The sequence below is a fragment of the Conger conger genome, chromosome 13 (assembly GCF_963514075.1).
Source record: "Conger conger chromosome 13, fConCon1.1, whole genome shotgun sequence".
NCBI classification, from domain to species: Eukaryota; Metazoa; Chordata; class Actinopteri; order Anguilliformes; family Congridae; genus Conger; species Conger conger.
Window position 1 is genome coordinate 9,081,973 of NC_083772.1, and position 17,500 is coordinate 9,099,472.

Below are 17,500 nucleotides of genomic sequence, written 5' to 3' on the forward strand. Positions count from 1 at the left end.
GGGAGCTCCACGTCGCACACGGCCGCCCCATCCTCCCCGCAGGCCCAGGTCGTAGCCGTTGCTGTTGACGAACATCTCCGGGAGGTAGTAGAACTCCGGGATCAGCTCCTGAGGGAGGGAGAGGGAGACGGAGGGAGAGAGAGAGAGAGAGAGAGAGAGAGAGAGGATGGAGAGGGAGAGGGAAAGAGAGAGAGAAGGAGAGAGAGAGGGAGAGAGAGAGAAAGAGAGGTAGAGGGAGAGAGAGAGAGAGAGAGAGAGAGAGAGGAGAGGGAAAGAGAGAGAGAGGGAGAGTGCATTAGTGATGTCATCTTCCCTCCCTCCCTCGATGGACTCCTGAGGCGGCCATTTTGTCCGGGACCAGTATCCGTTTCAGTTTAATCGCCTGAAAGGAGCAGAGGAGACTGCTATATTACATTACATTTACATTACATGCAACAGACAGGGAAACAGCAGGAAACAGGAGCAGAGCGTGGTCACATGACCGCAGCAGGAGCAGAGCGTGGTCACATGACCGCAGCAGGAGCAGAGCGTGGTCACATGACCGCACCAGGAGCGGGGCCAGAGCAGGAGACACGCACGCATTCTGACAGTGGAACACACCGGAATATATTCTATACATACGGGGACTTTTTTCACAATATAGTGGAAAGTCCAAAATATAATTGAAATATAATCATACGATAACAAAATTGATGATAATATAATGTTAAAGCATTGCACTTCACAGGAAAGTGTTGCAATATTTTGCTAGTATACTACGCACTTTATCAGATATATATTATATATCTTTCAGACTTATTTTTCCTCTGCTACTGTAGCCTATCCACTTAAAGGTTTGATGTTGTGTGTTCAGAGATGCTCTTCTGCATACCACCGTTGAAATGTGTGGTTATTTGCCTAACTGCACCTTGTCAGCTTTGACCAGTCTGGCCCTTGTCTCTGACCTCTCTCATTAAGAACGCATTTCTGCCCTCAGATCTGCTGCTCACTTGTTTTTTCGCACCATTCTCAGCAAACTCCAGAGCTCTAGAGTTCGGCCGTTTGACTGTACGAAACATCATTCCACAGTCAAGAAGATCTCCACTTAGATCACATTTCTTCCCAATTCTGACACTTGGTCTGAAAAACAGCCCAACCTCTCGACCGTTGTGGTCACCGAGTGTATATTATTTCCATAGATTCACACTATTTTGCTAATGCATTTTATTTACATATATTAGCAGTGGAATTCAAACAAAAGTCTATAGCAGTATAACACTTGCAAATTAATTCAATAAAACTGTCAAAATAAATAAAAAATAAACAACAAAACCAAGAAGTCCTGTTTTTCAGCCCAGCCATCGGAGCCCTGTTATTTCAGTGTTGGGTTTCTGATTGTGTTTCCTGAGTTTGTCGGGGGCATTTGTCAGGGTGTGTTTCCCACTCTCTGCAGAGTCAGGGGTGAAACAAAACCCCCCGACTCTCCCCTGGTGTGATTTCAACCCCGAGCAACACCAGCACCAACCCCCTGCCCCGGAGACGGGGGTCACCCCAAAACCAGAGTACCAGAGAAACAACGTCACCCCTAATGAGTACAACACTAAATTAATAAATAGATAAATAACTACTTGCTCAAAAGTGCTGCAGCAGCCAGGGTAAATGATTTATGGTACATCAAGTTAATAAGTTCATGTAATGTTTATAAAAAAAAATATTTGGCAAGTTCAGTAATTGAACCAGCTCTCCAAACTGCGGGGTGAAGAAAGTAAACAAAAATGTTCTTAAAAGTCAAAGTTAAGCACAATTATCGATTGGAGCCCAGGCCTAATTTATAACAACAATAAATTAAAAAGCAAGCAATAATAATTATAATACTAATAATAATAATATTCAAAGGAATTCTTCAGCTACACGCATTCACAGAGTGCAGACGGGAAAAGGTGACTTTGGGCGGCCATCTTGTGTGTTTGTGGCCCCCTGTCCGGGGCCGACCGTTACGGCTGTGTGCCTCAGGCCCGGGGCCCCGCTGGGGGTGCCTGGCCCCTGGCAGTCCCCGGCTCCCCTAATGATCCCCTCTCTCCCCCCCCGCAGCGCTCGCTGACGCCCATTAGCCCGGCCTGCCACATTCCTGCCAAGCCTCCGCCTGCCTCCCGGCGTTACCCACAGTGCCCCGGGAGAGACGGCCCTGCACACCGGGGCGCGTGCACATCGGGAATGTGACCCCGCGACTCCGCGCGGTCTCTGTCTCTCAGAGCGGCTGAACGCTGCTCCTCACGGTGCGCTCCGGCCTCAGCGGTCAGCGCGTCCGGGCGCCACGGCTTCCTGACGCTTTTACACGGTCAGGTTCTCCGCCATGTTGGCTCTAAACCGACCAGGTCGCGTGCACGCAGACGGCCGCTCCTGGTGTTGGGTTATGCAGTAACAGCGTACACAGGAGGGGTGTATGACGGGGCCCCCACCAGGGCGTTATAAACCTGTGTGTCCAAGAGCGGCCCCGCTAACATTCGCCCATCAGCCGGCACACCGCAGGTGGGGGGAGTTACGGATTTTAATGCCCCCTCCTACACGCGCACACACACACCGAGTTTGTAAACTCCGCCACCGTAACTCACCAGCGAGCCATTAAAAGTGCCAGCTCTGTGCTCAAACCCTCTCCCCCGGCGGTCATTAACTCTGCTACAGACTCATAACGGCCTAACGAGTCAATCACAGCAGCCACTATTAACCGCCCTTTCCACGGCGTCGCCTCACTGACATTTTTGTCAAAAATCCTGCACCGGTGAAGGGAGGGAGAGGGGGGAGTTCCCCGCAGACAGAACTGTGGCAGTTTCCCGGTGTGTGTCTGTGTGTGTGTGTGTGTGTCTGTGGGTGTGTGTCTGTTTGTGTGTGTGTGTGTGTGTGTGTGTCTGTGTGTGTGTGTGTGTGTGTGTGTGTCTGTGTGTGTGTCTGTGTGTGTGTCTGTGTGTGTGTCTGTGTGCGTGTGTGTGTGTGTGTGTCTGTGTGTGTGTCTGTGTGTGTGTCTGTGTGTGTGTCTGTGTGCGTGTGTTTGTGTGTGTGTCTGTGTGTGTGTCTGTGTGCGTGTGTTTGTGTGTGTGTCTGTGTGTGTGTCTGTGTGTGTGTCTGTGTGTGTGTCTGTGTGTATGTCTGTGTGTATGTCTGTGTGTGTGCGTGTGTGTGTGTCTGTGTGTGTCTGTGTGTGTGTCTGTGTGTGTCTGTGTGTGTCTGTGTGTGTGTCTGTGTGTCCGTGTGTGTGTGTGTGTGTGTGTGTGTGTGAGTGTGTGTGTGAGTGTGTGTGTGTGTCTGTGTGTGTGCTTGTGTGTGTGTGTGTGTGTGTGTGTGTGTTTGTGTGTGTGTGTGTCTGTGTGCGTGTGTGTGTATTTGTGTGTGTGTCTGTGTGCGTGTCTGTGTGCATGTCTGTGTGTGTGTGTGTTTGTGTGTGTGTCTGTGTGCGTGTCTGTGTGCGTGTCTGTGTGTGTGCGTGTGTGTTTGTGTGTGTGTCTGTGTGTGTGTGTGTGTGTGTGTGTGTGTGTGTCTGTGTTGGCGGGTTTTTGAGAGAACCAGCTGTCCCACTCTTACAGAGTGATAACATTTTCAATGATTACTGGGGATAGTGGTTGGAGACAGAGAAAGAGAGAGAGAGAAGGAAGGGGAGGAAAGGGAGAGCGAGAGAAAGGGAGAAAGAGAGAGAGGCAGGTCTGAGGTCGTTTCCGATTGACTTGCTCTTTTGAGAGGTGGGCGCTGCTAACAGTGCTTCCTCTCCCAGCTTGTACTCATTACTGCAGAGGGAGGCCTGGGTTAATAAAGAGCTGACCCTGCTAAAACAAGCTGCCTTTTAATCAGAGTCACCCTGCCACAGAGCTGCACATCTTAACCCCACAGAGGGAGGCTCAAACCACCCCATCACAGCCTGGGTCTGGGGTGTGTGTGTGTGTGTGTGTGTGTGTGTGTGTGTGTGTGTGTGTGAGTGAGTGTGTGTGTGTGTGTGTGTGTGTGTGTGTGTGTGCGCGTGAGCGTGAGCGTGTGCGTGTGTGTGTGTGTGTGTGAGCGTGAGTGTGTGTGTGTGTGTGTGTGTGTGTGTGTGTGTGCGTGAGCGTGAGTGTGTGTGTGTGTGTGTGTGTGAGCGTGAGATTGTGTGTGTGTGTGTGTGTGTGTGTGTGTGAGAGAGAGAGAGTAGGTGTGTACGCGAGTGTGTGTGAGCGTGAGATTGTGTGTGTGTGTACGCGAGTGTGTGTGAGCGTGAGATTGTGTGTGTGTGTGTGTGTGTGTGTGCGTGAGAGTGTGTGTGTGTGTGTGTGTGTGTGAGCGTGAGATTGTGTGTGTGTGTGTGTGTGTGTGTGTGCATGAGCGTGAGAGTGTGTGTGTGTGTGTGTGTGTGTGTGAGAGAGAGAGTAGGTGTGTACGCGAGTGTGTGTGAGCGTGAGATTGTGTGTGTGTGTGTGTGTGTGAGAGCGAGTAGGTGTGTGCACGAGTGTGTGTGAGAGTAAGATTGTGTGTGAGCGTGTGTGTGTGTGTGTGAGAGTAGGTGTGTGTGCGTGTGTGAGAGAGTGCGTGTGTACATATGTGTGTGTGAGCGTGAGATTGTGTGTGTGTGTGCGCCTGTTTGTGCACTAGTATGCCTGCAAGTGTGTATGTGTGTATACAGTATGTGTGCCTAAGCATGTACATGTGTACCTGTATGTAAGAAAGTGTAAGAAAGCGAGTGTTGTATTTGTGTGTGTGCGTGTGTGTGTGCATGTTTGTGTGGTGTGTGTATGTGTGCGTTTTGTGTGTGAATGTACATGCAGAGAGGAAGTGGACCTTTCACCCATTTAAGTCGCACAAACACTGCTGTTCAAGCATCCAATCTTACACTTACAATTCACTGAAAGGTAAAACACAATTCAGCAAACCTGCTGCAGAAATCCTGGTACTTATACATTATGAACAATATTTCCAGCTCCAACACGGAACAGTACAGTGCAGTCCTTAGCCTAACCTAAAGCCAATCACTGCCAGTTTAATCTGTGTAAAACAGATCTGGGCAGACATACAAGTGGTTTAAAGTAGACTGTATTTGTTAACAGGGTGGCATTTGAATATTAGGCTGCTCGCTTGCATTCTGCACATTCAAACTCGGCTTAAAATTCATTGTTAGCTACTCTCCCTGGGCTCTGGCAACTAAAAGCCCTGTCTGTACATAACAGACGACATTTCAAATAGCTTTTGTCATTAATGCTTTATTAATTGCCGAAGGCAACGCTAACCCAATGCTGGGTGTGCTAGAACAATCTGACACTTTGAGGTCAGTGCCTATTCCTGCTGTGCGCTCTGGAGCCGGGGAGACACAGGAGAATCAGCAGGGTTCAGCTGCAGCTGCATCTCTCTCTCTCTCTCTCTCTCTCCCCCTCTCCTCTCTCACTCTCGCTCGCTCCCTCTCTCTCTCTCCCTCTCCTCTCTCACTCTCGCTCGCTCCCTCTCTCTCTCTCTCTCTCCCTTTCCTCTCTCACTCCCTCTCACTCTCACTCTCGCTCCCTCTCTTTCACTCTCTCTCACTCACTCTCTCTCCCTCTCTCTCTCTCACCCTCTCACTCTTGCTCCCTCTCTCTCTCTCACTCCCTCTTTCTCTCCCCCTCTCTCTCTCTCCCCCTCCCTCTCTATGTCCCTCTCTCTCTCTCTCTCACTCCCTCTTTCTCTCCCCCTCTCTCTCTCTCCCCCTCCCTCTCTATGTCCCTCTCTCTCTCTCTCCCTCCCTCTTTCAGTTTCTCTCTGCATCTTTTCATCTCCAGGGGAAAAGACCGCTCTCTGACTGCACACCCTGAAACAGCATTTGTCCGTTTTGCATTGATTCCATTTGTGTATTATTGTGTTATTCTTTTTTTTTTCCAATTAAAAAAATATTATTTTGTTGATATAGAAATAACATCTCTTCTGTCACTGAGATATAACAGATGCTTTCCTCATGTGAGCAGAATGCTTATGGGAGGTAGGGCTTCAGTATAATGGATGTCTGTTTTCTCAGGTTCCGGACCTTAACACCTCCTATTTAATATTCAGCCCAGTGTCTACCCACCACCATCCCCCACCCAACAATGCTACTGTACGCTTAACAAACATATCATTCATATGAAATAACTCATAGTATATAATTAATAGGAACAGTAGATAACAGAAAAATGTAACAGTGTTTTGGGAGGCCACAGTAGGCACAGGCTTCTATTCCAACACGGTTTGATCAAGCAGCCGCACAAAGCTTTTAAATAAATGAGTAAATAACTGAGTAAATAAATGAGTAAATAACTGAATAAATAACTGAGTAAATAACTGAATAAATAACTGAGTAAATAACTGAGTAAATAACTGAGTAAATAACTGAATAAATAACTGAGTAAATAACTGAGTAAATAACTGAGTAAATAACTGCGTAAATAACTGCGTAAATAACTGAGTAAATAACTGAATAAATAACTGAGTAAATAACTGAGTAAATAACTGAGTAAATAACTGAGTAAATAACTGAATAAATAACTGAGTAAATAACTGAGTAAATAACTGAGTAAATAACTGAATAAATAACTGAGTAAATAACTGAATAAATAACTGAGTAAATAACTGAGTAAATAACTGAATAAATAACTGAGTAAATAACTGAGTAAATAACTTAGTAAATGAAAAGGTCCCCTTGGCGAGCCGCACCTTGACGTCGGAGGTGTCCCGCTGGCAGTTCCTCCAGGAGCGGGCGATGGTAGAGAAGGTGCGGTCGGCGTGGTCGAACTTGTTGTCGTTGATGTTGAGGAAGAACGTGGTGAAGGGCTCCTGAGGAGAAGAACAGGCGTTTCACTTTGTCTGTCCTCTGCGGACGCTTTCCGGTCCTCTCCACACAGCCTGGGCTGGGGAGGAGACCCTGTGCAGTGGTCACGCAGCGGGACCGCCATGTTGTCTTCCACGGGCGCTCGACCATGATATCACAGGGTCAGCAGGTACAGCGCATATCACTGAAACCTGAAACCTGCATAAGGAAGCAGATCCCCTCATAACAATTACAGCCGCATGTGTGCGAACAGAAATGTTTTCATTTCTGATATCCCTGTCCCTCTTATCTAACCCAAAAATAAAATTTAAATAAAAACATTTGAATTGCACTTATGACTGTATGTTTAGAACAGCACTTCATGTGTATTTCACTAATTATGGATGTGTTGCTTTAACTTGTGGAAGAACCTATGCACTTGTAAGTCGCTTTGGATTAAAAGCGTCTGCCAAATGACTAAAATGTAACAAATGTAAATGTGTGAGTGGGTGTGGGTGTGTGTGTGTGTGTGTGTGTGTGTGTGTGTGTGTGTATGTGTCTCTCAGGTGGAGGGTGCCAAGGTATGCCGTGTGTTACCTTGACTGAGAAACAGCTCGTTCCTTTTACAGTATGTTCTTACTGAACAAATATTTTTTCTAAAAATAGAAGGAAAAAAATGCATCTGTACCACGTGGCTAATTTCCACAAAATGTGGTATGGTGACCCACTTCATGGACCGATACTAGTGGTTGCATTTTTAAGAAATTCAAACATTCATGGTTCTGCACTACAATCAATAGTTGAACTTGATTGGCCAATGGAGACCATGCTGTTGAACCATACTTCTCTATTGCCCGGTTGAAATTCAGAGTTTTCTGCCCCGTCATTGGTGTTTATATGAACATGCCCATCCCACCCCTATGGCCAATGAGATTTCAGCATTTCAGGGCTGTGGAGCAGGGGGTTCTGGGAGAGCCCATATGAGAGTCTGTGTCATTGTGCCATCGTGCTTACGAGACGCGCCGTCCTACTGCAGGAGTCCAGTACAGAGAACACACTCCACGATCAGGACAGGAGCCACGTCTATTCAGAACAAGGCGTGTAACGCCACACAAACCGGGCCGCACAACTCTCCCTCGTTCATTTAGAAAACAGAGGGAGGGCGAATCGCAGGAGACCCGCACCACAGCCGAACAAAAACTGGTTTTAAACAGCATTCGCCCTCGCGCTGAGCGTTCGCTTACCCGCGCACTTCCAGGGACAGAAAGTGTCAGGCGAAAAAAAAACTAGGACAGGCTTCAAACTCAGCGTTTGTTTCCGGCCGATCCGTGGCCACACGAGAGGGGGGGGGGGGCCTGTGCGTCAGGCGGAGAGTGTGTGTGTGGAGACGTGCCTCATTTTACTGATTCCGGCCCCGGAGCCAAATTCATTATCCTTCTCCTAGGCTGCTCTGTGCACATTGCCTTTTTTAATTGGCTTAAATTCGGTGTTGTCAGTCTGGGGAAGGCACTGTGGCGCAAGGGGGATGGAGATATCAGATGAGCGGAGATGGAGAGACGAGGAGAGAGGAGGGCCCAGCAGGAGAGCTGTCAGAAGGACCCCCCCCACACCCCCCCCCACCCCCCCACACCTCCGCTCCCTCCATCAGTCTCCACTCTTAATTGGGGAGGGTCGGGGTACAGAAATCTGAAATTAAAATATTGCACTGGAATTTTGAAATTAACAAGGAAGATGTTGAAACCAAATCGCCCTGTGGGCCTTTGCCAGTTGGAGCCCCTTTGGGTCGGAGGACGTCCCATGGGCCCCGGCGGCCAGTGTCTCCGTCGCCGTGGCGACGGGGGGCGGAGTTAGCGGGCGGAGTTAGCGGGCTGAGTCGCGGCGCTGTGTGAACCGCGCAGTGCACATAAAGCTGTCACAAGCGCACCTGCCCTGCGTTACTCAGCACTCTGCCTTCAGTCACCGCACCTCACTGTACTGGCCAGGAAGTGCTCTCAGGGAGACTCTGGAGGAGAACTTTTCACCAACCGAAATGAGACGTACACTTTTCTGTACACTTTATTGTGAACGCTGCAATGGAGCTCATTCTGGAGTCACACATGAATTGTACATCAATAAGTGAACATGAATTGGCATTAAGTAATGTAGCTGTGAACATTAATTAACTGATGTACCCTAATGAATTAGTTCCAGTAATAGTTATACAGTACATTAGCCAACAATAGGAAAAACATATAGTTAGTTAACCACTAACATACATTACCAGTTTTTTTAATTCCCACCTATTTGGAATTGGCATTAATCTGTTCGGTTTTGTATTTGTAGATCATTAATTCATGTTAACAACTACATGAGTTAACTTCTCAGTTAGTTAACAACTACATTAGTTCATGTCAATTCATGTAACCTTAGTGTAATGCCTTACTGGCCTTCCTTCACAAGTTCTGACAACTTTTCATTTCAGTGCGTGTTCAGTGTGGTGCTGCATTTCGCCGGCTGGCATGAAATGAGCTGTTGAAATTTGTTTGGTGCAATTCCACTTCATATTTCCTCACGCACTGAACCTCACAACCTTATCCTGAAACACTCTGAATTAATTTAATGTGGATGAAATTGATATGAAGGCCAGGGAAATTTGACTTAATTAATTTCTATTATTCATTATTTATTATCATTATGCAGAATCCTCTGGGGTCAACTACTCAGCCACATTCAGCGGGGTCAGGTCCTGAGCCAGTAAAGAATATGAAAATTATTTGTATTTGCTAGTTATTTCTCTGTATTTCTTCGTAACTTGCTACATTAATGACCAGACGAATGACCTCTTCAAACAGATCATGGCACATATTAGATATTCAATTTTTACATTTAGTCATTTGGCATTTGGCAGATATTATTGTAAAGAAGAAAAAACTTATTTGAGGCACATTATAATACCATTATAAAAACACAGAGTTAACTTAGGAGCAAGGCCATGCTGAGGCAGTCACAGATTAAAACAATAAACACAGAAATCTACCAGTTGGAGAAAGAATGGTTGCCTTTATTAAAAGGTTATTAAAAGTTTATTTGTGTATGCCACTACACTGCAGCTATGGGTGGCATGTAGTGTAGTGGTTAAGGTAAACGACTGGGACCTGCAAGGTCAGTGGTTCGAATCCCAGTGTAGCCACAGTAAGATCCACACAGCCGTTGGGCCCTTGAGCAAGGCCCTTAACCCTGCATTGCTCCAGGGGAGGATTGTCTCCTGCTTAGTCTAATCAACTGTACGTCGCTCTGGATAAGAGCGTCTGCAAAATGCCAATAATGTTATAATGTAATGTCTATGTTACTCTGAAGGTTATTGTTCACCTTAACCCCTCCAGCCCAATATGAAGTGGCTCCACCCAAATTGGCGGTTTGGCTTTGGGCGAGAACATTTTTAATTTGGGCTTTTTGATCGGTTGAGCAGGTATAAGATTGAGAGCACCATACGGCACTCTTGGGAATTAAAGGGTTAATAAGTAGGCATTTCTTGCTAATTTCAAATACAAAAATGTTTCGGCGCCAATATATAATTCCCAAAAAATATTTTTTCATTATTTTCTCTTTTTTATTAACCTGCTTATGATATTTGGCTGGTGTTTTGTGGACATGGCTGGACCAAGCCTTTGAGGTTAAGACCAGAAGAAGAGTGTGAGATTATAGTGATAAGGGTCACCTATAGTGGGTTTAAGACCTTAGTCACCAATATAAGAGTCACCTATAAGATTATAGTGGGTTTAAGACCTTAGTCACCAATATAAGGGTCACCTATAAGATTATAGTGGGTTTAAGACCTTAGTCACCAATATAAGGGTCACCTATAAGATTATAGTGGGTTTAAGACCTTAGTCACCAATATAAGGGTCACCTATAAGATTATAGTGGGTTTAAGACCTTAGTCACCAATATAAGGGTCACCTATAAGATTATAGCGGGTTAAAGACCTTAGTCACCAATATAAGGGTCACTGCCGAAGATTATAGTCGGTTTAAGTTTACAGGCTTACTGATTCTGGTAGTTAGTATTGAGAGAAGTTTGGAAAGTTTCGAGAGTTTGACTTGTATAGAGAGTAATCCCAGGTACCAACACTTCCTGGTTAGAATTGGTACAGATTTGAGTCTCCATAAAGTGGTATTTTGTCATTTTTGGCCCGGTTTCTTGCCATTTTTTGGGGAGCACCTGAGTATACGCTTTAGAATGGAGTACTCTAGGACCAGTATGGACTCGGAGCAGGGTTTAGGAGTTTAGGATATGCGCAGGGTTTGGGAGTTTAGGATACATGCAGGGTTTAGGAGTTTAGGATATGCGCAGGGTTTGGGAGTTCAGGATACGCGCAGGGTTTAGGAGGTTAGGAGTTTAGGTTTTGGGGACGGTGCTCACTATTCTGACGAGCCAGCGCAGGCTGGAGGCGGAGGTGGAGTAGTGGGAGCTGTAGTGGCAGGGGGGCGTCTGATCCTCCTCCCACGTCTCGTAGCGCTCGGCGTAGAACACAGCGCGCTTGGGGTTCAGCGCTCCGATTGGCTGGAAGAGAAAACGACAACAACAACAACAGAAGCCAAGGGTTAAGAAATGCTGCAATGCTGTTTCCCTCTAAAGGACCCGAAAATGTTTTTTGAAATCAGCGCTGGAAAACGTCCAGGTGTCACATTCACTTCAACGGCCTGTTGTACTTATCATACTTCCTCAGGCACGACACAACGCAAACGCATTCTGTTGCTATGCAGAATCTGTTGCTATGCAGAATCCTCTGGGGTCAACTACTCAGCCACATTCAGCGGGGTCAGGTCCTTTGCTAGTTATTTCTCTGTATTTCTTCGTAACTTGCTACATTAATGACCAGACGAATGACCTCTTCAAACAGATCATGGCACATATTAGATATTCAATTTTTACATTTAGTCATTTGGCATTTGGCAGATATTATTGTAAAGAAGAAAAAACTTAATTGAGGCACATTATAATACCATTATAAAAACACAGAGTTAACTTAGGAGCAAGGCCATGCTGAGGCAGTCACAGATTAAAACAATAAACACAGAAATCTACCAGTTGGAGAAAGAATGGTTGCCTTTATTAAAAGGTTATTAAAAGTTTATTTGTGTATGCCACTACACTGCAGCTATGGGTGGCATGTAGTGTAGTGGTTAAGGTAAACGACTGGGACCTGCAAGGTCGGTGGTTCGATTCCCGGTGTAGCCACAATAAGATCCGCACAGCCGTTGGGCCCTTGAGCAAGGCCCTTAACCCTGCATTGCTCCAGGGGAGGATTGTCTCCTGCTTAGTCTAATCAACTGTACTTCGCTCTGGATGAGAGCGTCTGCCAAATGCCAATAATATTATAATGTAATGTAATGTAATGTCTATGTGACTCTGAAGGTTATTGTTCACCTTAACCCCTCCAGCCCAATATGAAGTGGCTCCACCCAAATTGCAAGGGGGTTTTTTAATATGGGCTTTTTCATCGGTTGAGCAGGTATAAGATTGAGAGCACCATGCGGCACTCTTGGGAATGAAAGGGTTAATAAGTAGGCATTTCTCGCTAATTTCAAATACAAAAATGTTTCGGCGCCAATATATAATTCCCCAAAAATGCAAGAAATTACAAATGAAAGCTTCAAAGTGAAACAGAAGTTTGCCTGTAAATTTCCTTTCACTGAGCCTGCAGACCCCAGACTGAGGGAGGAAGAGGGAGGGTGCAGTGAGTGAGCACGCCATCCCGTGTGATCAGTGAGTGTGTACAGCGTCCTGTGTGATCAGTGTGTGTGATCAGTGTGTGTGATCAGTGAGTGTGATCAGTGAGTGTGATCAGTGAGTGTGATCAGTGTGTGTGATCAGTGAGTGTGATCAGTGTGTGTGATCAGTGAGTGTGATCAGTGTGTGTGATCAGTGTGAGTGTGATCAGTGTGAGTGATCAGTGTGTGTGATCAGTGTGTGTGATCAGTGAGTGTGATCAGTGTGTGTGATCAGTGTGAGTGTGATCAGTGAGTGTGATCAGTGAGTGTGATCAGTGTGTGTATGGCGTCCCGCGTGATCATTTTCACCGTTTCCTGCAGAGACTCCACAGGCCTCCATTACGTGTACGGCCGAGTGGCCAGCGGAGGCCGAGGCTTTACTCCGGGATGTGTCTGTCTGACCCCATTATTTACCCCCGCCTCCTAAAAAACCCTCAGTGCTGTGGCGCATCTCATCTCCGTACTTATGGGAGCGAGAGGGGAGGGGGGGTGACGGGGTGACTCCTTCAGAATGTTGAGGGTAATCCTCCGGGATTAACCCCAGTCCGACCCGATTTACCCCCGGGTGCACCCGTGTTCTGCTACAGTGTCCAACCCGACCTTTGCCAACCATAAGTACCAGTGACAACATGCAATCAGCATGGTACACACATTCACACCCCATAACCAACCCTACGCTCACCTCACATAAAACACACCAACCAATGGCTTGCTGAAAGCCAATCACCTCAATTCTTAAAATGTATTATTTTTAAGACAACCCAATGGGAACTCAACAGATGGGAACCCATTTCTCTTCATCACAGATGACCAGGGGAATCAAAATGGGTGGGGACGGCAAGGGGCTGCATAGCCAACAGCCAATCAGGTGGGGCCGCTGTAGCGAGCCCTGGCTCTCCAGGAGAAGGCTGAGCAGGCCTGCAGGGGGAGCTGGGCACCCGCACGCCTAATTTGGGTCAAGGCAAAATGAAAAAAGAAATAAACAAGGTCTCATCGGTGCTCCCGTAACAGATGCAAGCCAGGAGAACGGGTGTCTGGAGAGGAACAACGTCAACTTCACACGACCTGCTTACAGCCGACCTTCAAACTCTACAGCCTCCTGCAAATGCCACAAGCACATACCATGAATACCACAAGCATTCCTCAGCACACCTCCTCAGGTACTCATCAACACTGATATCACATGCAGGCTTCTTTACCTGCCCCTGTCTAAATCACCAGGACGGAGGGGCTCTAAGGAGTCAGCAAGATCTTTGATCCTCTGTACACTGACTCAGTCCACAGTCTGCAATCAAAGATTGACCAAGGTACTGCCAACCGTTAACAACTGTGCCATGTTCTTGTATCCCCTCATAAAAATCATGAAATTCACGAGTGCTCTGTCCAACAAAACATTAGCATTTTACATCACAGTTCAGGCATATATCAGATGCATTTACCCAGAGTGACTTTCACATCTTGCATTATTTCCATGCGATCCATTCATGCAGATGGATATTTATTGAAGCAGTTTAGGTTAAGTACCTCGCTCAAGGAAAATTACAAGCAACAACTTCTGAATTACAAGCGCGGTTCACTTACCATTATGCTATAAACTGCTGCTACTAGACTTGCAATAGTAAGATATAAACGGTAAGAGGGGATACGCAGAGAATTTCAAATATCTTCCAGCTCTTGTGCGGCTCCGAAGACAATGGCCTGCATTCAATCAAAATTACTCCGCAATCTTCGCTCATCAGTAAATGTAAACATTGCACTTTTTCCTCACAAACTTGTTTGGCAAATTTGTTTTCTTGTGGTTGTAGAACTCACCAGACTGTGCTGGAATAACTACATTTCCAGTTAACTGTTAAGTCCAAAGTTTGTTTTGTTTTTTTTGCGGTTGTAGAACTCACCAGACAGTGCTTGAATAACAACATTTCCAGTTAACTGTTAAGTCCAAAGTTAAGAACAAAAGTTCAATCTAGCATAGAAAAGTACGATCACTACTGATATTTGAAAGCGATGGAGTTGTAGTTGGTGCGGTACTGAAAGTTGACCATGCCATTAGAGCTCTGTAGTGGAAATCCTAATTGGCTGCAGAGCAGCTCTGGGACATCAAACACCACCGACCACCTGTCCTCCTGCACCAGCAACACACAGTTGAGCATTCAAATTTAACAGCTGCAGAACAATAAGAAACTGCAGCAAACGCCAGACCCTTTGGGAAAAAAAAGAAGGTGCCCTAGGCTGTGCCTGCCCGAAATTGATAGAGGACGCTGCAGCAATTAAAACCGGCCAGCACAGATTGGGCATTCTTAACTGGGGGGAGAAAAATAAAAGAGGGTAAAAAAAGAAAGTAAAAATTGGTTTTAAAAGTGAGGGAGTTTGAGTGGGTACGGCTCCGGTGTTGGGAACGTGTGCCTGGAGTGTTTGGGCCTTTGCGGCTGGCCATATTGGCTCATTGATTTGTGAACGCCGTTCCTTTCTCTCATTTTCAATTAAATACATGAGAGCATGGCCTCCTGCCGCGCCCTCACCCTGCGGTGACCGGCACACTCCCGCTCCTTGTTTAAGTCACTGTAATTGCTTCTTTAAAAACACATTTAGTAGCGGATAGATTGCCCTCCCGATCTTTTCAATCACCCGATCCAATAGGTAAGCCTTGGAGGCATATCGGCAGTCAATATTAATATACTCAGCGCAGATGAAGTCACGGGTGCAGTGTGTGGTGGGGGTGAATGGGGGGGGGGGTGATGTAATCGACTGCAGCCCACAGGCCCACACTGGACGGCATGGCGGCCATGTCGAGCTCACACCACTGGAGTCATGGGAAATCTATCACACACACGCGCACACACAGACACACAGACACAGACACACACACAGACACAGACACAGACACAGACACAGACACAGACACGTTCACACTCGCTCACACGCACTACGCACACACACCCACACAGACACACACAGACACACACAGACACGTTCACGTGCGCTCACACGCACTACGCACACACTACGCATGCACTACGTAAGCACTACGCAAGCTAGCTCACTCACACGCACTCCCTGACAGACACTCGCTCACACACACGCGCTCCCACACACACACCAGGCCGGTCTCGGCTATAACAGCCGCGCAGAGACCGACATCCCTCAATCTGAGATTATCCTCGACGTTAAAATAAGCATGTCATTGCGTTATTACAGGCATGGGGGATCCCCCCCAGCCCCTTTTTCCACAGTCACTCCAACACGACACGCCGACCGCGGCGGAGAGTCCCCGGAGGCCCTGCGTCTGAGAAGCGGGAACGCTTTCAGTCAGGTTAATGCAGTCAAATGAGAAACTGCTGTCCGTCTGCGGAAGAAGGCCCGGACACAGGGCTGTGGGCTGCTGTGTGACGGCTCAGGTTCTGCCCTGGCTGCGCGCCACAGGGAACTCAAACACCGCTAGAAACAACAACAACGAGCAGAGCCGGGCTCTGCAGCACAGGGCTGCCCTGCTCGCTACAGGAAAACTGGAGTTTGACTGGAGTTAAACTGGAGTTAGACTGGAGTTAGACTGGAGTTAGACTGGAGTTAAACTGGAGTTAAACTGGAGTTAGACTGGAGTTAGACTGGAGTTAAACTGGAGTTAAACTGGAGTTAGACTGGAGTTAAACTGGAGTTAGACTGGAGTTAGACTGGAGTGAGACTGGCGTGAGACTGGCGTGAGACTACATAACTCAGGTGTTCAGAGTCCTAACAAAAAGGCAAAAGAACAGGTGACCAGGTGGCCAACAGGGGCAAAGATACGTATGCCCCCCACCTCATATTACACAAATCAATATCGATATCATACAACAGACAACCTAGGGGGCAGCCTGTAGCGTAGTGGTTAAGGTACATGACGGGGACATTCACACCTAATCCCGGTGTAGCCACAATAAGGTCCGCACAGCCGTTGGGCCCTTGAGCAAGGCCTTTAACCCAGGCCCTTAACCCAGCATAGCTCCAGGGGAGGATTGTCTCCTGCTTAGTCTAATCAACTGTACGTCGCTCTGGATAAGAGCGTCTGCAAATCGCCATTAATGTAATGCAAGAGACACAAGACAATCCATTGAATATTATTCCTGACTGTTGACAGCGGACTTGATCAACACTCTCCTGTGTCTCGTGCACTGGATTCCTCTCCGACACAAACAGTTTACCAGTCACCGCAAAGCAAAGCTTCTAAGCACAAGTAATCAAACCTTGACTGACATTAACTGTGAACAAAATCACCGATATTTGTCATCCAGAAGAATGTATGTGCAGCCAAAAAGGTCTGTTAAAATATCATCAAACAGACTTATTGTAAAGGGTGAAGTGTGGCAGATTAGCGCGCTGAAATGAACAATAACAAAAATATGACGACAGGACAAGACATGTTTCTTCTGCAGTTATTGCTTCTCTACAAATTACAATGATGTCCTATATCCACTGACAGCAGAATTACATTTCTACCTGAGGAAAAAAAAAAAAACCTCGCGTAGATTTTAGAAGAGAAAACCACCAAAACAAGTTGCTCCAAGTAAAACAAGCTGGAAAATGCTGAAAAATCGAAAGCAAGGGGAAAGGCACAGTATTCCAGTTTGCAGTGGCACGGCATTCCGGACGGCAGTGGCTGGAAGAAGCCGGAACGTGAACGGAATCCTCTAGAAGCCCCACTCAGACCTGTTTACATTCAGCCAGGAGCTCCGCTGATCTGGAAACCCTCACCCCCCCCACTCCCACTGCACCCCCCAATGAAATCAGGTCAGGTACCTCAAGGGGGGATCAGAGAGTACTCCAGAGCAGTCCCCGGAGCCCTTTGGAACAGGCCGTGAGGAGAGAGACATAAAGGGCTCAATTCTCACCACGGAAAAATAAAAAAAGGCCCTTCTCTCACCGGCATCAGCTGTGACTTATTAAATGTGCCCCTTAACAATGGAAATGAAGGGAACTGCCGTTCCCGATTAGCTAAAAAAAAAAAAATTCACGTTGCCCAATGGCGTTT

At 46.8% G+C, this 17,500-nt stretch overlaps 1 protein-coding gene across 1 annotated transcript in view; it reads right to left on the reverse strand.

Moving 5' to 3' along the window:
* Positions 1 to 17,500, reverse strand: part of nbeab (neurobeachin b) — a 353,874-nt gene that overhangs the window by 33,619 nt on the left and 302,755 nt on the right. The window contains 4 exon segments of the mRNA XM_061216918.1: positions 1 to 35; positions 37 to 108; positions 6,652 to 6,771; positions 11,147 to 11,287. Of these exon segments, the coding sequence (XP_061072902.1) occupies positions 1 to 35; positions 37 to 108; positions 6,652 to 6,771; positions 11,147 to 11,287 (368 nt within the window).